At 45.4% G+C, this 24,176-nt stretch overlaps 1 protein-coding gene across 2 annotated transcripts; it reads left to right on the plus strand.

Annotated features, from left to right (window-relative positions):
- Positions 1 to 227: 227 nt before the first annotated feature.
- On the plus strand, positions 228 to 19,995 carry SERP2 (stress-associated endoplasmic reticulum protein family member 2). Of its 2 annotated transcripts, XM_012723140.1 has the most exons (5): positions 228 to 259; positions 479 to 596; positions 5,022 to 5,094; positions 17,936 to 17,992; positions 19,579 to 19,995. In XM_012723140.1, exons 2-5 carry the CDS (start codon positions 513 to 515, stop codon positions 19,617 to 19,619), a joined length of 255 nt encoding a protein of 84 aa, XP_012578594.1. In that variant the 5' UTR covers positions 228 to 259; positions 479 to 512; the 3' UTR covers positions 19,620 to 19,995. The 2 variants fall into 2 exon arrangements, with proteins under 2 accessions (XP_012578594.1, XP_012578593.1); XM_012723139.1 differs by lacking the exon at positions 228 to 259 and having other exon boundaries at positions 288 to 596.
- Positions 19,996 to 24,176: the final 4,181 nt, after the last annotated feature.

Below are 24,176 nucleotides of genomic sequence, written 5' to 3' on the forward strand. Positions count from 1 at the left end.
CCAGGGGAAGGGGAACCGATGTAGGGGTTACCTTGTGGCCTGGCCTGGGCAGCGGCCACCCCATTCTCTTCCCCCAGATTTGCATGTGTTCCCAGCCCAGGTACCCGTGGGGCGGCCGCGCCCCCAGTGCGCACAAACGTGGTGGCCGGCCAGAACCCTGGCCCCGCAGCTTTAGGCTGCACGATCCAGTCTCCACAGGGGCGCAGCCCCGAGCAGCTCGGCTCGCCCAGCAGTGGCTGCGTCGGGCCGCGCTGGTTAGGTAGCTGGGGGGACCGGAAGGATGGCGAGGAAGTAGGAGAGGGTTTCCTGAGATGAAAGATTACTTCCGTCCGGGCTCTGGCCTCTCTCTGGAGCCGGAACGTTGGGGGTTGGGAGCGGGATACCCGGGGCTCGGGGCCGCGCCTTGCCACCTGCAGCGCCCAGGGCGGGCGGGACGGGCTTGGCCCGGTCAGGGGCTCACGCGGGGGGATCCTTGCAGGTGAGAGTCGAGAGCACTTCCTAGTGCCCAAGCCATGGTGGCCAAACAGCGGATCCGGATGGCTAACGAGAAGCACAGCAAAAACATCACCCAGAGGGGGAACGTAGCCAAAACCCTGGTAAGGCGGGGCGGCGCCGACCGGGCAGTGGCGGGCAGGGCGGGCCGGGGCGGGGCGGGGCGGGGGTGGGCCGCAGGGCTGCCGAGGCCGTAGGGCCAGACCTCCCATCTCCTCCGCGTGCCCGCCCCTCGCTGGGGTCCCGCAGAGTGGGCTGGGAGAGATGGCCTCAGGGCTGCGCGGACTTCTTGATGCTCCCTCTGGTTGGTCCGGGCCCACTGCGAGCTGCTGCTGGGGCTACCTGGGAGCCTCTGCCGAGGAAGGAAGATGGCCTTTGTCTCTGGGAAAGACCGAAAGTCACATCCCCGAGGGAACAGTTAAGCCAGTAGGCCCAGAACCTAGTAGATGCTAAAACATTTGCTGGGTGAATAAGTGAATGAATGAGTGAATGGAGGCCTCCCAGGCTTCACCTCTGCGCTTCAGCCTAATAGATGCACATCGCAATAAGGTGTTCTTTCCTTCTTAATGGTTTCCCAGTATAAATTGGCAATGCAGAATGAGCTTCAGAGCTGTTTCCTAGCATCCTCCCCCTCCTTTTGCCACTTCTCCAATGAAGTCTCTCACCACTGGGCTAGTTTAAATACCACAGTGCTCTTGTTCACCTGTGCGGCCATCCTACTAACTGTAGAGACTAGTTTATTGCCAGGCATTCTGTGCCCCCCCCCCAAAAAAAAACCTTCAGATTAAAGCTTTATAACATCCCTTTTAAATAAAATCTGTGCTTTCTGCACAGGGGTTTCTTTTAGCAAAGCAGGTTATCTTCAGAAAATGCCAGACCTTTTGATTTTGGACGTTATGAGCCTTGTCCCATGAGATGTTGGGCAGTTGTTGGTCTCCAAGCCTATGAGCAAAGGTGCATAGGATCGTTTGTCCCGTTATAGTTAAGCTCAGCAGAAGCTTCGACTTTGGCTGGAAAAGTTTGCATTCTTGATGAGGCAATTCTTTTTGACCAGAAAAATGCTGCTGGCTTGATTGAGTGAGCAAAAAACTGAATCTGCAGTCATCATAGCAGAATTCTTGCAAAACCAAGCAGTATTGCACATAGTAACCTTAGGCTCAAAATCAACTGCTCAGACCTTTGGACAGCTCAGGCTTCATTTGTGCCTTAAATTTCTCTCATTTGGGAATCAAGCCATTTCACTGTGATTGGACAGCAAACTGTCAATGTGCTATCAATGAGCCATTTTTCACATAGACCTACACTTTTTTATTTTTACTCATAAAAAGAAAAGTTGCTAAACAAATTGACATTGAGAAACAATTTTAAAATTGAAGTTAAAGCAGTCAGGGTCTTATAATCCTAGATCACCTCCCCCCAATGTCAAATGTACTAGTTGTTACTTTTAATGAACTAAGAAATCAGAGTGCAGTTCAGTTGTTAACAGAACTCAGTTCACAACCTATCTGACTGCAAAGGTAACAACAAATCAGGATTAATTGGCAGAGCTGTTTTATCCATTAGATAGACCTGGAAAATTCAGTGTCTGCCACCTCTAGCTTTTCAAGACCACAAAAAAATGTTCAGAACCAGAAACAAAAATTATTGTCTCCAAAATAAAGAAAATGAAAAATGAAGGGAAAACTCTAAATATCTAGAAAATTTAGTTACCTGCAATTCAACTCAACTTTCAAAGCCACATTCAAATCATATTTAATGTCCTATATGAGTGGATTTTAATAGGTTCTGGTATATCCTGGGGTAGACCTTTCAAAAGTGCCCAAGGGTTTTTAATGGCTCTGCTAAATTTGTAATGAAAGTTTTTCAGATCAAGCTATTTATATTTGTTTCTTTTCAAATGGTTAGGATGGCTTTTGTTTAACTTCATTGTAAGTGAATTAGTGTCCAAAAGGAAAAGTAAATTTCTCTTTCAGAAGCTCTTTGAATCTAAATTCTATATTCCCAGTATAGATCAAACATGATTATATTTTGGAAAAACATAATTTGCAAAAAATAACTTGTTTAGATGAAATTCAATAAAGGAGGACCATAACTGCTTACAATTGAAAATTCAGAGCAAATATTTAGAAATATAATTTTCCTTTAATTGTATGCAGATGCTTCGGTATTTTATTAACAGCTATAGCTATGAGGTGAATCAATGTTATCTCCCAAGTAGGAGATACAGTCAAGAAATAGAGAATGGAATAAGTATTTCCTGATTATACAACTAATATGTTCTTCAGAAAGAAGGGGGAATTTAAATTTTAGAGATCTGTGATCCTCACTGGTATCTTTTCACAGGGAAAAACCATACCTTGACATTTTGGAAACTCAGGAAGTAACAGTTCCTGTTTGAAACAAGCCATGCCATTTGCTGGAATGCTAATGCTTCTTCCAGGGATATTCAGGTTTAGGTGAATTTTCCCGATGAGAATTATATTGGATATTTCTTCCCAAAAGGGGTAACCCAAAGCTCTCAAAAAAGGTTATGTCAGTACTACAATCAGCCAGGTGTTCTTGAGCTCTGAAAGGCCCCAAATAAAATTGACTCACTGGGAAACATCATCAAAGGTTTTGGGTTTGTTTTTTTTTTTGTGCCAAATACTGCAAACTATGCCTACTGATAATTCGTGTTTTCCTGCAACAGAAAAATAAAAGACTCCATTTGGTATCTATATTAGACCAATGATTATTTTACAGGCTTCTGAATTCACTTGCTGGCTTTGCTGGAGACAGAACGAAATGTAACTTTTATATAACATTAGTGGGATGACGACAGCAACAGAAAAAACTGGTTTTTGGTTAACTATACCAAGTTGTTGAAACTGGTGAAAGAGGGTGGGGAAGGGAAATGCCACATTCCTTCCAGATAACCTTATTTAAACAATAACTCTGTTATTTACTTGAACTTGAGGTAGCCTTAGCTGCCAAGGAATGACTAGTAAAATGCTGGTCAAAGGCATCTTTTGCAGCTACTAAAGGCTGATCTGTCCTTGTCTGATCAAGAACAACCACCTATTTCCTGGCAGTGTGATTTTGCCTCTAGACAGCAGTGGTAGAAAGCAGGTTTTCCAGGAGACAGATGTGAATGGCTTTAATCTTTAGTCAATCTACAAGGGTAGACTACAAAGACTCTTTAATCCATAATTCTCCAGTAAGAGAAATGAAAGGGTAATCCTGTCACCAAGTAGGAAGTATTAATTCGGAGAAAAAAAGAAAAAAAAAGACAACACTTCCCAGAATCTGTCTTACCTAAGAAACAGTACTTAATGAAATTTGTATGCTTATTCACTCCTGAACAAAACTTATTGAGCATCTATTATGTTCAAATTCAGTACCAGACTTTGCTACATATTGGTACATAAAATAGACACAATGCCTACCTTAGGACATGCAGTCCTAAGGTACAGGGAGTAAACATTACCACAGGAATGAACATCAAGCTACAGACTGTGAAGAATACACTCGCAAAAAAGTAGATGGTGACATCACTTACAAAGAATCCAAGTAAGGCAGAAGAAAGAGACCCTCAAGGATATAACAGCCAGAGACTCAGAGAACTGCTACCTTGTCTATGAATATATAGACAACATAGAAGCTACAACCTCTTTTGGGCTCAAACTAATGAGGAAATACTTTGATTTTTGCTTTATCCACTCTTACCTTCTCCCTTTTTGAGAAATGCAAGGTTTTTTTTAGATGTTTTTCTCAGAAAATACTTTTTTTCCATTTCCATTAACTTTATTTTAAGAGTCATGCTCTTACCTACATATAACCTAGGGTTGTGCACAGAGGGCCATTCCCACCATGAAGCCTGTGCTTTGGGTTTGAGATGTGCAGGAGGCAGGCTAGGTGCAGGTGTGACAGTCCCATCAGCTGCTAGGCAATGGGGACATTCTCCAAAGCCCAAGTTTTATTAAGGCTTGGGAGTTTATTACAAAAGGCAGCTTCCTCACATCACTCACAGTTGCTGTGGTCTTCATCATTCCAAGAATTTCCACCACACTGATTCCATATATGCATGTGTATATATACATGTATATATATATATATATATATGGAACATACATATATATATGGAAATATATATGTGTGTATATATATGCACATACATACATTCCACATACATACATACACACACATATGTATACATAGGCACAGAGAAGGTTTTAAGAAAATGGCTCCCAATTCACTGCAATGGTTTATGTATTTATACCCCATCTCTACCCAAAATAGTTAAGACCACAACGTTCACTGAGATACAGGGGGCTTACTGAGGTAACTGGAGAATGTTCTAAACCTATCTGGATCCTTTACAGCTGACTTTATTCATCTCTGCCTTCTGGGCTTGCCTGGGCTCTGCCTTCTGAGCCTGGGTCTGCTTCATGCACAGTGGAACCCTCAGACACCAACACAGTACCTAGCCGTGCGCTATAAATGTTTACAGAATGAATGAACTTATCTTTCTTTATCTTGTTCCCTTTTAGAGGCCGCAAGAAGAGAAATATCCTGTGGGACCATGGCTGTTGGCACTGTTTGTTTTTGTTGTCTGTGGCTCAGGTATTGTTTTTCCAATGACCTTACATCCTATATTCTCCACTGTCTTTCAAAAACACATTTTATTTGCGAGGTTAATAGGTGAAAAATACATTGACCTGAGGTTCAAGGTAATCAAAGCCTGAAACCTAAAGCATTTTGATTTACTTACTGTTCCAACAGACCAAATAAGGGAAAAGACAGAACTGATAGGCTATCAAATCACAACCATAAAATAATCATGCTCAGCAATTAAATGGACTCCATGCACTTTACAGTTCAGTTACGCCTTTCTGTGAAGACATAGCCTTAAAAGGGCATTTAGAACAGAAAGTGGAACATCCACCTGCCTGTGATAAGTCCACAGTCCAGAGAAAGGGAGAGGCCTTATGCCCCCAGAGGAAGCTCTAAGAACAACTATATCAAACTGAGCCTTTGACCGGAGCCTCATTGTACACAAGCATCACCCATGGCAAGTTCAGACAGCTTTCCTGAGACTAGAGTGCAAGCACACACATCCATAGGGAAGTGACCAAAGGAATCGGGCAGCTGTTTGCAACTGAATTCTGGTTTTAGTAGCCTTTGCATGTCACTGTGAGTTGGCTCTCTGCATACTGGCTAGCACATGTGCTTAGGTCTTCAGGATTCACATCCTGTTCCTGAAGGCAGGAAGGTGAGGAACCCACAGCTTCCTGGGAAGGGCTGTCCCTCCCAGCAAGACATCATTCTACCCCAATGACAAGAGGAGACCATGACTAATAAAGACAAGTCAGTGCCTCCAGTCTTTAGATCACTCTTCCAAGGAAATACAAGATCTTAGAAGGAAGCATTATTACTGCTTGAAGCTCAGATAGTTTAAAGATGATTTGATATCCAAAGATGAGAATATCTTCCAAAGAAGCAAAACTACACTACCTGTCCCCAAAGATGTTTCCTCAAGGGGAAGGCTTTGCTCAATATGGGGACCCTTCATTTTGAAGGTAGAGGGGCCTATACCACTTCTGTACAACTCCAAATTTATTATAAACATCTCCTCCTTTGTGCTTTCATCTCAACAGTAGTTTGGGTCTAGATTCCAAGAACCACACAAAATGGATTCATTCTTCTCTGAACATCTGGAGACCTCAGATTTCCTAAAAAGGACCTCTGGGCACTTCCTCCTACAAATTAAACTTCCCTAGTTCTCCCAACAAGGTAACCCTCTTCTGCCTACGCTCCAAGATTCTTTTAATGTGTAACATTTGCAACCACAAAAGTTGATCTAGAAGCAATGTGACTGCTACAGAGGCTGCAGGATTGTCACTGTCCTTGATCTTATCACTCTGTTCTATTAATATGACCCCGGCTTACAGTTCACAGCATAGCCTAGATACACATGTAACTAAAGATCACTGGTCCCACCAAATTCTTTGTCATATAAACTTGCTACAAGCTTCAGAAATGCCTCTAAACCTGCCCACACACTCAAAGTTGTCCCCTCTCCCCATTACACATTGTTTTATTTTATTAGTCATGGCCCTCATTAGCATTTGAAATTATTTCGTTTGCTTACTTATTATCCATTTACTTCTGCTAGGATATAAGCTCAAGGGAGGCAATGTTTATTTTCCACTAAGATAGATTCTAGCAGAGTATTTAGTACATTGTGAGTTCTCAGTTTGGCTAGCTGGATGGGTGGATGAATAAAGTGAGACAGTCCCCATACAACTTCTTGCTTTCAGACCTAATATCATTGATATTTCCATTAAATTTTTATTGTTGATTGTCAGGTTTCTTTCTAAGGCAGTGTAGCCAGAAAGTCTGGGAAGACAGATAAGCATACATAATAAATGGCTTAGTGCTATTACAGTATAACGCACACTGTGCTCAGCCACAATCCATGATCTAGATGTGCAGTGTGCTGTTCTTCCTTAGAAATGCAGAATTCCCAGCACTGCACACAACTGCAGTGAACACAGTGTATTCAGCAGCTATTCCACCAGCACCTACATACTCATCTGTGATGATTTGTCTCTGATTTTCAACCAAAAACTAAACAGAATAACAAAAAAACCTTTGTCTTTAGAATGTGGCAGAAAAATCAAACCCAGTCAATTCTATATAAAAATGTTATCTGTGTTTTCAGTCTTTATGCTCAGCCTGTAGGTTGCAAATTCTTGAACCTTGAACCTTCTTCTCATTTTCTTCCTTTCCCAGCTGTATAGTCTTGGAAAGTATATTATACCTCTAAGGCACTGATAAAAGTCTAGATTTGGAGAAGCCTACAGAGCACAATCATAGACAACTCCCTTCAGGTTGACTGACCCTCTCAGCTAATCTCATTCAGAGAATCATCACTTCTTGAGAGTGCCCTGTGTGGCTAGCACTGTGTGGATTTTGCAAATATAAACCCCTTCAGGGTGTGCAGGATCTGAAAGGCAGGTAATGAAGCTATCAGTTGCAGCAGGGAAAGAGCCCTAAGATAGCGGAGTGCTTAGAATACTTGGAGAGCCTGGAGAAGGGCCTGGCTCAGTCCATTCTGGCTACTGTAACAAAGACTGCAGATGGGTTGGCTTTGAAAGAGCAGAAATGTATCACTCAGTCAGATAAAGAGGCCAGCATGATTGGGACAGGACCCTCTTCCCCGTCACAGACATCTCCCTGTTTCCTCATGAGGTGTCCCCATGTGTCCCATGGGGCCAGGGAGATTCCCTGAGGTTTCCTTTATGAGCGTGTTAATCCCATTCATGGAGCTCCACCCTCATGTCTCAAATCACCTCACAAAAACCCCACCTTCTTCTACCATCACATTTGGCATTAGGATCCCACCAAGTGAACTGGCAGGGAAGTGGGGAGGTAAAAGGAGAGCATATGCTTTCAGATCATCGAGATGGCTAAATCACACTGGACTTAGAAAGTTTCCCAGAGGAGGCTTCTTTTGAGCTGAGCTTGAAGCGCGCGCACATGTGCAGAGCAAGCAGAAGGGGGGTCTAGAGGGAGAGGACAGTCAACAGAGCTATTTGAACTGGCCTGTTTTTCCCAAACCCATGATAATTCTCAATTTCCATCCTTTTCAAGGGACTTTAAAAGCCTCCCTAAATTACATATTAATTACAATTTTGCCACTCTCATAAGTCCCCAAAGTAGGGAGTCATCCCTAATGTCTTTCCTCTGTGGATACACTGGGACATTTGCTACCACAGTCTTTGGAAACCTCTGTTACTCTATCTGTGGGTGTACCCAGGGGCCCGCGTGGGCTGGAAGCCTGCGGGACCTGAGATTTGGAGTTAAAAGTGACCTTGAGAGAACGTGCTACTTATTAGTGTGCCATGTCCCCTCCCCTTCTGTGTTCAGGGCACGGTGAATGAGGTGCTTTAAAGTGTTTCCAGTAAAACCAGTTTACTGTGGTGGGAAGGCTAGGCAGAGGTCGACTTTCTTCCTCCAGCCTCTGTTCACCTTCTGTGAACCAACACTCCAACGCCTCAGCAGTGGCCTCATCCCTTTTTTAATCATAACTAAAAATAATGCACTATGCTCTTTTTTTTTTTTTTTCGGCCAACTTTAGTGATTTTTGCAACCCTCAGCTCAACGCAGGCACTGTTCCCACAGAAATTGTTAAAGGGAAGGATGTCCTAAAGGGACTCTGCAGAGTTTTGTGGGCTCTACCCCCTTAACAAAATGTGTCAATCCTTTCAGTGTGCCCTTGGTTCTGTGTCCTTCCTTCTACCTCTGCACACATCCCTTTCTAAACTGAATGTGGATAAAAACGCAACGACTCCATCAGCTCGGTCCCCCTTGCCACCTCTTCAGGGTTACTGATGATGCCGTTCATCTCAGAGTCTGTCCCTCCTGAGTTTGTTCCTTCAAGGATGCAGACCACAAACCCCTACCTTTCTTTTCTCTACACTTACACAAATGTGATTTCCTCCAGTCAGGTTTCTGGGCTTTACACAGTGAGCCTTCTTGGCGTGAGGGTGAGAGAAGGCGTGAGGGTGAGAGAAGGCCCTTCTCACTGGACTCTATTCTTGTTCCCTCTCTACTAATCCAAAAGGGAAGAGCCCCTTACCAACTGCTCTGAGGAACAGGTCCCTGGCATGTCCTGGACAGAGACACACCCCCTTTTGTGTCCATCCTATGAGATCGCTTTCCTCGTATCTTGAACAAGACAGACCTACATGCCAGACTTCAGTTCGAAGTGACACTGTGCCATGACACCTATGAGGTCACTTGTCCACTCTGAATTTCATATTGTTGGTCATTCATATTGTGTATCCTCTTATACACACTGAAAAAAACTACAAAATCTAACATTAATGATAATGATTATTGATTTATTCTGTTGAAAGACTCGCGTGCTTTCCTCCCTTTCTTCTCTTAATCCACTTCCCCTCATTGATGTGTGGTTGTGGTTTTTTGTTTTGTTTTGTTTTGTTTTGTTTTGAAAAAAAAGTGGTCTTTCCTCAGTAAGTAAATATTCAGTTAAACAAGCAATAGGAAATTCAGCTCGCTGGCTGTGGGTCACCCTTTATCCACTTTATGTAGAAATCATAACACATCTCCAAGAGGTTCCAGGACCCCTGGGTAAATGGGAGTGCTGTATCACAGCAAATTCTTGATCCTGTCTGCCCAGCTCCTTTCCCGTGCCCGGCCTCGTTTTCATGCCTCTCATGCCAATGTGCTGATAAGCAGGAGACAGTGAAAAGGAAGAGGAGCCAGGAGATCCGTGAGGCTTACAAAGCACAGGACCCAGACACCCCCCGCACAAACGTGCAGCCAGGAATGACCACCCCCTCGGTGGAAACCAGATAAGAGCGCAGACGTCCAGTGACTGCCCTGCCCGCCCAGGCCCCAGTCCAGCCTGGCCCTGCTCCTGCCTCCTGCTCAGCTCTGGGGCTGACTCTCTGGTGCATTCCCACCAAGAGGCAGGTGGTGGAGGTTATCTAAGTACGTCTTTCTTCAGAGTAAGTATATTTCCATTTTCTGTGATTTGGTAAGACACATCTTTGAAACCTGACCGATTGTCAGTGACAGAACAAGAAATCTCAGAAGGGAGGATAGTTTGGGAATCTGCCAGATGTAGGTCCAAGGCTTGGATTCACTATTTATTAGCTTAATAATCTTGGACAAATTATTAACTATCTCTGATTGATTTCTTATAGAGCAAATAAGGTTAGTAGGAGTCCCGCCAGAGGTCATCCTGACAGGATGCCAGTGCTGGCCGACAGGCAGGCCTAGCCACTCACCTTGGGCTTGATCTTTCAGAGAGCAGTAGGCCCTGCCTCCTGACTCCAGGGATGTGTGTGAGGAAGTTTAGTGATAACACCCTGGGTATGTCCCCTGAGTCAGTCTTCTCAGGACAAAGCATCAAAATCCTTCAGACTTCCCCATGCAGGAAAAGGGGTGTACCCACATGCAGACTAAAAACTCATGGAGAGGGCTTTGTACTTAAGGTGTATATCAGAAATAAAATGCAAGTTTCGTTTCCTTCTAGCAATATGACTACATCACTATTTTGCTATGAAAGCTATCTCTGTGAGGTACAAAAGCTTTGAGAACAGTGTGTTCTTTTGAGACACATTATCCAGATCAGACGTCCCAGAGCCATCTCATTTTTGTTTTGGTGATCAGTCGTTACTGTCGTTAATATTCCAGATATTCTGTCAGAAATCTAAAACCTGTTTCTCAGTCTGCCTGTTAGGGGTCCCCTCAGATTATTATTCCAAATAGGCCAGAAACTTTTCTTGTTCAAGACTTGGCCTAGAACTTGGTTTTGCTTGAGCCTTTTTAATGGGCAATGTTTGTCTTTCCTCGGTCTCTTAGGCCCCAGAGCCATGCTTAAGCCCAAGAGATTTAAGAGCCCTTGAGAGACTCTGCCATTCTTTTCTCCCCTTTTAATAAAAACATTATCTTCCATTTCTGCAGGCAGTGGGGCCTCTTTCTAGATAAGAAGCTCCTCCCAGATTCCTCAGTCCAGGGTTTCAAAGCCTGCCTCTTTGGAGAACTGTGTGGTAGCTTCTGAAGAGTGCTGTTTTTTATCTTGAGTCTCAGAGTCAAGCATGGCCCAGAGTGTCTGTCTGAGACAGCAAGATGCTGTCATGCCGATACCAAGTGCTATCTTCACGAGACACTTGCAGCCCTGATGTGCTTTGCAGACCAGTAATGAAGTCTGTGCCCAGAGCGCTCAACCCTAGTTTCTCTTTCTTTTGTCTTCAGCAATTTTAAGAGCAATTTCACTGAGGATTCTGAGGCCACACCAGAGCCCTGTGGGAAAGTGTGCTGACGTTGATTAGTCATGTCTGTCATGGCCATGGGTACTGACAACAGGCTCATGTGCTCATCTTCACCTAACCTATCTGTAACATTGTGCTGTGATATTCATAAGACAGCTGTCTAAGCATTTTCAACATTCCTCTTTGGCTGAAAACAACTACGTAAAATTACGTCTTCTCCTTCGCATCATGGTTGTTCAAATATTTAGTTGTTTATTCAATGTTTACTAGTTTCTTGTGATTTTGTAGTATTATGTACCTCATCAGACTCTGGTGAGATGCAACATGTTGACAGAAAGTAACAATCAGAGCATCCTGCCACATGATTGCATGTCTGTACTTAGCCCTCCCTGAGGTCTCAGCTGGGATTAATGGCATCGCCACTTTATCCCCATGGTTCTTTGGCCCTCCAAGGAAACTTCTGACATTCCAGCCATGCCCGCAGGTCCTCCCAAAAACTATTTATCCCTACAGTATTTCCAATCCCAATTTTGTTCCTCTTTCTGTAGCCAACCTGATAATCATTCTCTAATTAAGGATGATGTAAATTGTAATGGTTATTGAGCCTGAGTATCTTGAGACTGGTGAGTTCTAGCCCCCATCAAAGGGAAACCTCTAGGGCAATAAGATTAACTAGTGACTCTTGATGATTTTCTCAGTGAGCATAGATCACTGTTACAATCAGAAAAAAATAAGTGTATTTAGAATATCTAGAATAGTGGATTTTAGCCTTTTTCCTTTCTAAGTAGCAGAACTCTATGTAAATCTTAAGGGGAAACAAATGAAAGAGAAGCCGTTCTGGTTGAAGGAGAGAGGGAGAGAGGTTGAAAAAGAGAGAGTGTGCAGAGATATTCCCTATGTTTCTGGGTAGCCTGACTTTTTTCAGCTCCAGAATATACATCTGGACCCTCTTTACCCATCAAGTAGGAAATTGTCTGGCCCAGAGCTGGCCTGTATTGTGACAGTGAATGCTTTTCAGCAAAAAGCCTGCTGGGTTTACCTGGCAGCATGAGTTGTGTACTGTTTTGGGCAGGGATGCTCCCTCCGTCTGTTGGTTAGCAGACTGTACTTTTCTCCTGTGTCCTCCAGGGATTTTCCAGGGAGAAAGAGATAACATGTCCCAGACAGATCCAGTTTGGAGGGTAACCTTTTCAGAGCAGTTACGAGAAGTCATTCTCTGAGATCGTGGTGGCACTGGGCATCTGTTCTAGCCTCCAGCTGCTAGAAATGTCTATTTCTAGAGCACCCACATACCGCCCTCCCTAGAAGGGGTTTTTGTTAAGGATGGAACAGAGGAGGAAAGGAGTAAATCTCTCCTTCACATATACATATGTACGTAGAGATATACACATATTCTACTTCAACCAGAAAAGCTTCTCTTTGTTGTCCTGTAAGATTTAGGGGTACGACTCCAGGTACCATGGATTTGAAACCTGGGTTCAAAGTCTGGCCTGTGTCTCACTTGCTATGTGGTCTTATCCAGATTTCTCCTGGCCACTGGAACCCTCAGCCCTCCCTTCTGAAAGGGGATGATGCTGGTTCCTAATTCCTGGGGTCTGCATGTAAAAGAACCCTGAGGAGTCAGAGAGACCACCCATTCCGATGTTTAGTAAAGTCACAGTGATGGTTTGATGGATGCTTGTTTGCTATTATTGTCACCCTTAGTCACACTGTCACTCCAGCTCCTGACCTCCCTGGCAAGGTTTTGACCAAGGGTTTGAATGCTTACAAGGAAAGCAGAATAACAGGTGACCTTTCTGCTGACTCTGCGTGGTGATGGTGAGAAAGTTTGTAGTGGGGAGCAGAGCTTTGAGACAGCAGGAAGCAGTGTGAGCCCTCGCCCCTCTGGGCAGGTGAGAGTGGGCTTTGGCAGTCAGAAGTCAGTGTATCACCTCTGTAGGAGAAGTTGGAGCCTCTTCTCTACTTCTGGAAACAAGCTGGTAAGTTCACGTATGGGGGTAAGCAGGATTTCTTCATAGATCTCTTTGGGCTACCATTTCTCGAGTATTTTGTAGTGCCAGGCTCTCCACACATTTTCCCCTTTAGTCAAACAACCCCTCCGAAGACATTTTGGTCCACTCATTTTTCCAGATCCCAAAATTAGATGCTAGCCAGTGAGAGCTGCTGTCCAAATTTACATCCTGAACTCAGGTGCTTTCTACTGCCCTCTGCTTCTCCCCTCTTACCACTTCCAACAAACTACAATGGGGTAGAAGGTCACCTCTAGCTTTAGGCTGTAACCAGCTCAGGGAGTACTGAAAAGAACCCCTGTTCCAACTCCCCCGACATTCCCTACCAGCAAAGGCATGTTTCCCAGACGTTCCAGATGTGCAGCCATCCTGAGTTTGCTCTCAGGTGGATAAAACTTTGATCCAGCCCAGTCTGCTGCTTAACTTGGCCAGCAGGGCCCTGATCTCCCTGCTCCTTTCTGGACACTTGCTTAACTTGGCCAGCAGGGCCCTGATCTCCCTGCTCCTTTCTGGACACTTGGTCCAGGACAGACTTGACTTCACCATGTTTGCAGGTCGACCACATAAACACTGGCCTTTCCTGGAGACCACCAGAACCTTCCCAAAGTGTGATACCTAGAAAGAGTCACACCCTTGAGATTGGCAAGTGGCATGTTTGAGGAACTCAACAGTTCTGGAGAAATGCTTCCGTTTCACCATAAAGGAGTCTGAGAACATGTGTCTGCTCTGGAATTCCTTCCTCGGGATCTGAGACTGACAATCTGGAGAAGCTGTCTCATCAGTCATTGGCATCCTCAAGGTGACCCATGGCTTCCCTTATATGTCTCCCTCTGCCCCGGGTCCAAGGGATCATTTGGTCTGGGTGGTCTCTTCCTAGAAGAGTGTTTCCACTGTCTGATTTTTTTAATGTGGACAGGGCTTCGCCTCTTTGCCTGATAACATCCTCTCTTTCCCAGTGCCTCCCTGCCCTCATCGATCCCTGGCATCTCTCTCTTTTCCCTCTTCCCCATCCCTGGAGATACTACCAGAAAATGGTATTTTGCCTGTGACTTCACTTTGTGCTGACACTTTCAGTTTAATGACCCACCTTTAAGGTAGGTCTTACTATCTAACCTGACATTCCTGCTTGTCTCTCATGGGGCCTTTGCTTTTCTTGCCAGCTCTCTTATCTTTTCCTGTTTTAATGAAAAAGAATCAATGTTGTGTGATTTCCAGAATCTTCTTATCCTCCTACAGGATATTCTTCATTTTTCTCAGTAACTCCTTGATCTCTCTTATCTTCAGTTATTTATTTTCAGTAAAAGTACTTTTCTGAACCTTAGTAGTCTGACAGTGTTCCAGTTTCCTGACAGTTTCACAGAGACCCACTTGGGTCATCCCTGTGTCCTTTCAGCACTCCCAATTAGGGGATAGGTCAGTCCCCTGGATAAAGAGACTGAGGTCTTAAGTCCTCTCCAAGGACGGAGCTCTTGGGGCATTTAGATCTAAAGGTAATCATTTGATGTTGACTCTTAGCTACAAAGTTATCTTTGAGGTTTTTAAATATGTGTTTTCCTCAATGTGCTTTTGCAGCTGTACATTTTTTATTGTTCAACAAGTATTTACTGAAAACCTACTGTATGTCCAAACCTGAGCTAGGCTGGGGGTAGAATGTGAGCAGAATCATCGGTAGTAGAATTGTGAGCAGAATCATCGGTGGTACCTGCTCCCCTGGAGCTTACAGTCCAGTGGGGAAGAAAGCCGAGTCAAATACACAAAAACATGCATGAAAGTGTTTGAAGAAGAGGCGCATTATGCTACGAGAGCACATGATGCAAAGCTAGTCTTGGGCAAATGGTTCTAAATGTGATGCTCAGACCATCAGCAGCATCTGTAAACTTTTTAGCAATAGACATTCTCCATTCCTACTCTGTGCACTCTGGATTAGAAACTGTGGGGCTTGTAGGCAGTTTCCACATATCCTCAGGCATTTGTGACTTATATTCAAGGTTAAGGACTCTTGTTCCAGTTGATCAAAGAAAGCTTCTCTGAAGAAACAGTTTTTAAGTTGTGAAGAAAAAACAGGCAATAAGATGTGGGGGCGGAGAAAGTATTTCAGACAGAAAGCTGGCTAGTGTTTAAAAGCCCTGTAGGAAGAGCAAGGGAATACCCCAAGAAAGGAGAAGAGTGAGAGATGAGACTGGACAGGATGATATGAAGGTTTCATCAAGGACTGGGCAACAGGAAACTTCTAATGTGCTTTAAACACAAGGGTGGCAGGATCTTATTTGTCTTTGTTAAAGAATACATCTAGCTATGGTATGGAGAAAGGACTTACACGGAGCTAAAGTAGACCAGTGGGAAGCCATTACAGGTGTCTGGAGAAAGACGATGGTAACCTGTTCCTGAGGAATGGATAAAAGGGTGCATAATCACAAGATTAAATCCACAGGTTGGGGCATTGATGGGACATGTCAAAGAGGACTCTGGAGTGTTAGGTTTACATGGAGGATAATGATGCCAAGTTTGGCTACAGAAAGAGCGCATGAGAAGGTCCTGTTGAGTGTGGCATGTCCTTGAGTGATGTACCACTGCCAATTAATGGTGAAAGGTGTGGACCTAGAGCTTGGAAGAGCAGTCAGGGCTGAGGATTGACATTGGTGAGTCATCAAAAACTAAGTCACAAAAGAGATTGTGAGCCTAGATGAGGTGGCCCAGGAGAATGTAATGAAGAGAAGCCAGAATGTGCATTGGAGAGTTTTGGTCTCATGGTCAGATGGAAAAGGAAGACTCCACAAGAAAAGTGTAAAGCTAAGAGCCAAAGAGAAGGAAACTAGAAGAAGATAGTGTCACTGTGGCCAAAAGAGGAGAGCTCTGAGGACCCAACACGGGTGAGGAAGGAGGCCACGGAAGTATAGGTGGAACACTGTTGAATTCAGCGACAGGGAAATCATCTGTGACTTTAGCAAGAGGTATTTCAATGGAGTAAAGCGAGCAGCTGCTCGAACGCAGTTATTTAAGGTGGGAATAGACCAGAGAATACTTCTTTGGAAATGGTTGGAGAGAGGGGGACAGAATACCAGAGGGATGTGGCATCAAGATTGTTCTGGTTTGACTTTTGCACGGCTGTGGTTCCAGCATGGTAAAACCTAAGGATTTCATTGAGAGGGAAAGGTTGAATAAGAGAGGGACGTGATCCTCTGAGGTTACCAAGGACCAGGACAGCAAGTGCAGTGGTCATGGGTGCTGTGCTTGCTGCGCCTGCCTGGATTCCTCTGACCCAAGGCCAGACCCCCAGACTTGGAATGCCTGCGCCTGCCCTTTCTTAGCATCCAGCCTCCCTGCTGTCTCGCCTGCCCACAGCCCCTCTCCTCCAGGCTGCTCAGCTGTTTTCTCAGCTTTGTTCACCCACTGTTAAGTTATTAACTTGTCAGGGTCTGGACTCTGCACTTCCTTTCCCACTTTGAACCTGCTGTTGGCTCCCAGCCTGATCGCGTCCTCAGGAAGTCAGCACTGGGAAGACTGGCCTGACTGCGGGTCACTGTTGGCAGGCACCCAGCATTGCCATTAATATAACTGGCATAAGATACAGATGGCTGCTTAAAGACAGTGATACAACTGAAAAAGGAATAATAAACGCAACCCTCTTTTCCTTGTCTTAGATGCAGAAGCAAATGAACCTAAAATGATTAAGGTAATGTCTCCAAGAAGGTTCGGTTTTAAAGGGTCACCAGTAAACATCTTTAAAAGACCATCAGATTTTTGTATGCTAATTCATGAATTCAGTTGGATCAGGAATGAGCTTTAATTAGTTATTAAATCAGACTCAGACATAGGTAAGTTCATGTTCGTGTTGCTGGCGTGAGACAAGCAAATTTCATCTAAGATTTTTGAGAGAAATTCACTGCAGTTGCTTAAAAACAATGGAGTGGTTTATCATTACCTGACATTTTCAAAGTCATGAATTAGCTTAATGGGGTATGATGGCTGAAGGCACAGACTGTTTCCCATTTGTTGACCTACATCCCCCTGATAATGATTTCTTGTCTAGGGATAAAACTAAAGGAGAAGTAGCATTTTGAGCATCTATTATGGGCAGATCTTTTACTTATGTCATCATATTTATTCCTAGCCACCCTTTGAGGTATGTTGCCTAGTTTCAAGGCTAGAGGAATCACGGCTCGGAACTGTTTGGTACATTCCCTGTTCCCGTGCCTAGTGGGAGGGAGTTGTTCCTGTATTCCGGTCTCGGTGCTCACACAAAGGGAAGCAGCCGGCACTGGGCATTGCTGGCCAGGCCCTGACAGCTGCGACTCCTACTCACCTGTCCCTGTCCTATCACTTAATCCCCATAACAACGCTGCAGAAGGTGAAACAGGCTTACGTTATTCACCGCAAGGTTACGTTATTCACCGCAAGGTTACGTTATTCATCCACACAGCTATTCAGTGAAGAACTAGAATTCAAACTGAGTTCCATCTGACCCTAATATTCTGTTCTAAAAGAAGCTTTTTATCAAAAGCAGAGCTGTTTCCCCGACCCCAAGAACAAAGCCTGAGTTGCATAGATGTAAATTTCTTTCCTAATAGTTTTGACTATACAGCTGTCTCTCAGCACTGCTGTTGAGCCAGAATACAAAATGCTTATTTAATGTTTATTCTTCATAAGCCTTAGGGGGCCAAAGAAGATGGAAGCATCAGCTGTTTTGCAAGTTTATACATTTTGGTAAGATACTTTCCCATCTACTGAGCAGCTTCTCCTATCAAAACCCACCCAAAAATCCTAAGCAAGAAAACCTCTGCACAACCAGAATCAAATAACACAAGTAGCTGAATTAACTACTGTGTCTAAAGAACCCCCTGACATTCACGCCAAACCTGCTTCCTCTCATTTTACAGGTAGTTCTTTATTTTTATCTTCGTCTACAGCAGAGCAGTAGAAGAGAGCCCACTACACAATGCTGTAGTAACATTACAGATATGACCAGAAATAATAAATTAAAACCAAAAAAGACAAAGAACAGAAGCAAGCACCCAGACGTGCAACCAACCAGAGCTATTCTGGTGTCAGATCAAATCACGCACCCGCCACGGCAGTGCCGTATAGTTTTACCCAGTTCTTACTTCCCATTATAGTCACACTAAGCATTCTGGGAAAGTTAACATTTCATCATGTTTGATGTTTATCCAGTCTAGGGAAGTAGTGATGTGTGCCATGTTTTTTTAAGGAAAAAGAAAATCAAACCTGCATTTATTGGTGTTTTCTCTTCCCTTCAAATCCAGCTGCCCAAGGAGGATTTCCCAGGTCTTTGTTTGGTCTTTCTGCATCCCCCAGAACACGGTGACTGGCACAGCGTGTTCACTCACCTTAGCTGGTGAAATAACCAAAGATTTATTTCCTGAAGCCTGGGGAGCCACATAGGGAGAGTGTGGTCACCTAGGAAGGGGTCCTCCTGCCTCTACCCAGGGTTGCTTTGTGAAGGAGAAAAGGGTGAGGTCCTGAGAGCTCAGTATCTAATCTAGTTTTACACATGGGTAATCCAACCTTGCCTCAAAACAAACAAGTACACCATAGGGTCATTTGCGATTACCAACATAATGGCCATCTTCATCAATATTGACCAATGCGGCAGGCTGGGGAAGATTAAAAATGAAATTGGAACCTTCCTCTCCTGGACACATGGAAACCCAGCAGATAAAACTGACTGGAAACTCTCACCAAAATCAGAGAGGGTTCCAGAATTCTTCACAGGCTCACAGGACAGGAAGTAACATAGCATGACAGGAAGTAATACAGCATTTTGGAAAGTCACAGGCTGCAGAAGATACATTAGCATCAAAGGTCAGGACAGCCAAGGCCCCAGCATCCTATTTCTGCTCCAAGCACTAGGCCTTCCTTGCCCGCTCAGGGGCTGCTGGCTTTCCAGATCACCGTCGTTTTTGAAAAAGGCAGCTGACCTATTAAATGAACACAAAACCCTGTACCTCTCTCCCCAACAGCAGCAGAGTTCTGGGGAAGGGGCCAAATCACTCAGGGCCTGGGGGTTCCTGGCTCCTGCTCCTGGAGGAATTAGCACAAGTCATCTATAAATCCCAAGATAACCACCGCCAGTAGACAGAGCTAGACTGCCTTTTAAAGAAGTTCGCTGACCTCTTGTTAACTTAACTCCTTGTTAGGAAATATCTAATCAGCTATGTGCTAACATGTCGTGGGGGGCCAGGGGTCAGCAGAAGCAGGCCTTACCATGGGGTGGGCTTCCAGCTGTGTGCTGTCTGCTGTCTGAGCTGTCTGTTTTGTTTTTTCTCTTTCAGCTATCTTCCAGATCATTCAGAGCATAAGGATGGGCATGTGAGGCGGCCCCCTCCCGCTGGAGGGTGGAGGACCACTTAAGCTTTTAGCCGGGTATCTGTGGGAAGCAAACAAGCCACACAGAATAGAAAAAAGCTCCCTCAGTTGTCCCCTGATCACTTCATCGTGGATGTCAGACCAAATTGCCTTCTCACAGGCCATCTTGGTACATCCGTGTTCTCAAGCGGAAAGGACATTTTGCTTTGCTGTTGGCAGGGTTGGGAGCTCCCGGGGTGTCTGCAGCCTCGTGCTCCGTTTGCTTTTTCCCTTGGTTTCACTCATGTTTGCATGTGACCCTCTGAGCGAGCGCGGCTTTCCGTCCTATGGAGACAGTCTCTCCTCCATGGGGAATTGGTTTTACAAATAAATGTCTTTCTTCAACCTCACTCCATGTGTGGGTTACAATGAGAAAACTGAAGTCAAGAAATGTTAGTGCTTCTCTAGGGGGTGGGGACTTGGTTATGCAATTGGGTAAAGGTCAGAGAAACCATGGGCTAGAACCCAAGAGATTTGCTTAGCAAGTCTGTGTTGACCCTCAAGAACTTGGTCTTGGGCACTGCAACGGCTTTGGGTTTTATACACATTTGATTTTTATTTCTTGAACGTTCTCTTTTTGGAGTTTTTTTAGGTTTTCTGCTATTGCTATTCTTTTTCTTTTTTACCCCAGAAAAGGCGCCCACACTGTGTATTAAGGTTTCGTTAGTTGCCTCCTCTACAGAATCCCTCTGGGCTTGGTGTGGAGCAGGTATCTGAGGCCACTTTGTGAAAACCACTCAGTCTCAGGGCCCAGCTCTGCCTGACATAGAACTTGGAGTAGGCAAGAGCTCTGCATCATCTGGGTGGTCAGCAGAGAGCACAGGAAGGTGAAGCCCAGGCTTCCTGGCCAGCCTTCCCCAGACTCTCCAACTGTGGTCTGCCTGCCTGAGCCTCTCAGTGTGGGGTAGCTGCCTATCAGACGCAGGCTCTGGGGTTCCACCTCAAGCCTGCAAAACCCAAATCACTGCAGATATGACTAAGAATGCCCCCTGGGTGAAGTTTATCCACTCTACATTTGAGAGCCACAATCTCAAGGAAGCCGAGCTAAATAGGGAGGAAGACTTTGTCCCAAGAAGCCATGGTTTCTGGAACATACTCTTAAGCAAAGCCAATCCTGGCAGAGATGGGGTGAGATTTGGCCCTGACTCTTCATTCAGTTCCTGCTATTGCCTAAGGAAGCAGTAGGGTCAGCCACAGACAACCCCCATGGGATTATAGATGTCCGCCATGAAGTTTGAAACAGGCCTTGTTACTTTTGGAAAATTCATCTTTGCCTATTTGGCAGTTTTTTTTCACCCCTTAATATTGGGAGAGCCTTAAAAATGAAAGCAGCAGAGGTGAACAGGCCCTCTCTTTACTACTTCAGAGGTCTGGTTTGAAGCAGCACATTTCCACACTTGGAAATAGGGGGCAGGGCCTCTTCATTCCCTAGAGTCTTTCAACCCAACTCTTAGTGACGTTCTCCAGGTTTTCCTACCTCTCATCCTCCCAGCACCCCTCCCAAACTACTCCTCTCCTCCTTCCTCTTTCTCTCCCACTGAGAAGGTACAGGGCCATTCAGTTCCACAGCACTGGGGACAGAATGGCACCCTTGTGTGCCCCACCGCTCCCTTCCGCCTCTCCCAGGGCAGACATCCCACCACGGAGGGCCACGCACAATAGCTGCCTGCCAGCTGGCCCTCATCCCTCTGGCGCGCTCAGCTGCTCCTCTTCTAGGTCACTGAGCAAGACCAGTGTACTGTGAAGGACCAGGTCCCATGGCTATCTGCCAAGAGGCTGGGAGAAGAAAGGCCCCCTGACAAAGGATTATCTGCTCCGTGCTCCCACACGCCCTCTCTGACTCCAGCGGTGCCCTGACTTGATCTGAGTATGGGTCCCCCACCTCCCTCTCCGAGCACCAGTAAAAGCACACCTACCAAACCATCTTGAAAGGCCATGGCCAGCCTGCACTTTGTGGTTCCTCCTTTATTGGAGGAACCTAATTTGCTCCTTCCCACAGCAGTCCATAGGGTGATCATTCTAGGAAAGGGAAACTCAAACTTGGGCAGAGGCGGCTCTGGATAAACCCAATTGCCCTCCCCGCTGACAGGTGTGGTGGGCTGAGTCAGCTGCCAGCTGAAACACTTCCCGTGATTGATTTACCTGCTCAGCCTAGGCAACATCCACTAGTTAGTTTTCAATTAGTTTCCAGGTAGCTTCTCTGAAGGGCTCCTGTGTGACAACCAGCCCATGTGGTGACTTCTGTCAGTCCTCTGCAAGCAAAGCCTGCAGCTGCCCTAAGTAAATTATGGTCATGGCTGATTGAGCTTACAGCAGAGACTTACCAGCCTGTGCACCAGGATCCCATAAGAAATACTTGGCAGGGCCCTCCCTGGCGGTGCAGTGAGTTAAGGCACAGCACTGAGAGGCTAAAGCCACTGCAGCATGAGTTCGATCCCCACCCCTGAGGTGACCCATATGGTGCGGCAGACCTCTCCTGACCCACCTGTTGCTTCCGTCAGCAGTGTACTTCATCAGTCAGCCTGTTCTGCTCCCCACTCTGTCTCTGGTGAATCCTCTTCACCGCCCCTGCACCTCTGGCCTGTACCTCAGTTCTGTATGCATAAATAAATCTTTTTTTTTTTTTAAAGAAATGTTTAGCAACCCAACGCACAACACACCCACTGAAACAAGTTTTACAAAACAATGCTCTCCTTGCTTGAGATGCCACACACTCTGAATTTTTTCTGCTCTATTTAATTTTTTAGTGCTAGCTGCACCCACCCTCCTTCACTGATTTATAACCCATGAATAGGTCCATCCACAATTGGAAAAACACAGTGGAAAACAAGCCCTGGGGAGTTCTCCTAGGTGAGTACCTTTGAGACCCCTCTGCATCCTGATGAGATCCTAATGTTGCAAAGCACCATCTATACTTCTCTTCGTGGCACTGAAGCAACTTCTTTGGGGATTCAGACATGCCATGTGGTCACCTCCGGGGCAGGCAGGGATCGAACTCATGCGGAAGTGGTTTCAGCTTCTTAGTGCAGTGCTTTAACCCGCTGCACCACCAGGGAGGGCCCCTGTTGGGGTTTTTTAAAGTAGAAATTCACTAAGGGTCTGCTGAGAATCCCACTCCCTGAGGAGGGCATGCATGTGTATTTTTTAAGTGTCCATGTGATTCTGATGGTGCCCATCCCCCAGTTAGCATTTCAGAAGCAATTCACCTGCAGACTCACTTTACAATAAAGCAGAGACACAGAGGTAGAATCCCCAAGCCTAGTACCACATCAGCTCTATCAGGAGCTTTTACCTCAGATATTTTAAACATCTTGGGGTGGGGGGGGTGTTGCTCCATAAAGGTCAGCGATGACAAAACACAGTCTCCTTTTGCTCCAGCTCTTAGGGGTCTTTGTCATTCTGAATAAACCCCAGGTCCTTCATACCTGACTGAAATTCAGCTCGATAGGAGGGAAAAGTAAGCAGCCTCGAGAGGGGCTTTTCTAGGTCCCCACCCTGCAGGGCATCCTCAGGACAACATTGTGACTGGGAAGGCAGCTGAAAGGACTCTTCAGAAGGGAAGAGAACATTCTTGCAGCAGGCAGCTGCAGTTCTCATCCCGTACTGATTGAGAATATTCTAAGGTGATAATCCCTGAAGTTATTCCACGCCTGCCTCCCACAGCTTTGGAGGCAAAATGTCCTTTGTGCGATGCTCTTTATTCTACACTGGGCCTCACTGCAACTGCAAAGCACGCTGATCACTCAGTCACAGGCTCCTTGCTCTGGGAAATCACTAAGACCTTGGACTCCATCTGCCAGTCCTGGTCTGACGTTCCCACTCCGGCTTGGCTCGGCAAACTCACTGGGGGGAAGGTCAGATAGTAAATCCTTTAGGCTTTCCCAGGCTGCTCAGGTATGCCACTGTAGCATGAAAGGGGCCCTAGATGATAGGGAAACATAATAAAACTTTTTAAAAAACAAGTAGGTCTTGCAGAACCATCGTTTGCCAGTCCCTGCCTGAGGGGAGCAGTTCTAAAATCACCATTCCTACTGCCTTCAGCCTCATGGACATCATGGGATTCTTTAGAAATGCAAATTCTCAGGGCCCCCTCCGGACCTACTGAATCTGAACTCTGTGGGTGAGGCCCAGTACTCAGGGCTTTAAAAGGCTCCCAGATCATGCTCCTGCAAGCTCAAGTTTGAGAACCAGTGCCCTTGGTCCCCCGCCAAACCTGTCTGCTAGGGACCTGCCTGCGGCCAGCCCTCCCCCTCCATTCCTCACAAACACCCCTCTGCTTAAGACTTAACGAACTCTGTTGTTTTGCTTCCTGCTTGTTTCATGCCCACATTTTGTCCCCCAGTTAAACTGAACACCCCTGGAAGACTGAGTCTGTGTCTTTGACTTGTTTCTCTAGATAAAACATTTAATAAAGGTGGGAAAGGCCTTACCCTCAGGGAAGATAATTATGCACAACATTTTCAGCCCACGATTCATTTTTCAAAAATACAGAGTGCCTGCTGTTCACTACAGACTGTTTTAAAGC

The sequence above is a fragment of the Condylura cristata genome, unplaced genomic scaffold (genome assembly GCF_000260355.1).
Source record: "Condylura cristata isolate star-nosed mole 26May11 unplaced genomic scaffold, ConCri1.0 scaffold00010, whole genome shotgun sequence".
In the NCBI taxonomy this organism is placed as follows: domain Eukaryota; kingdom Metazoa; phylum Chordata; class Mammalia; order Eulipotyphla; family Talpidae; genus Condylura; species Condylura cristata.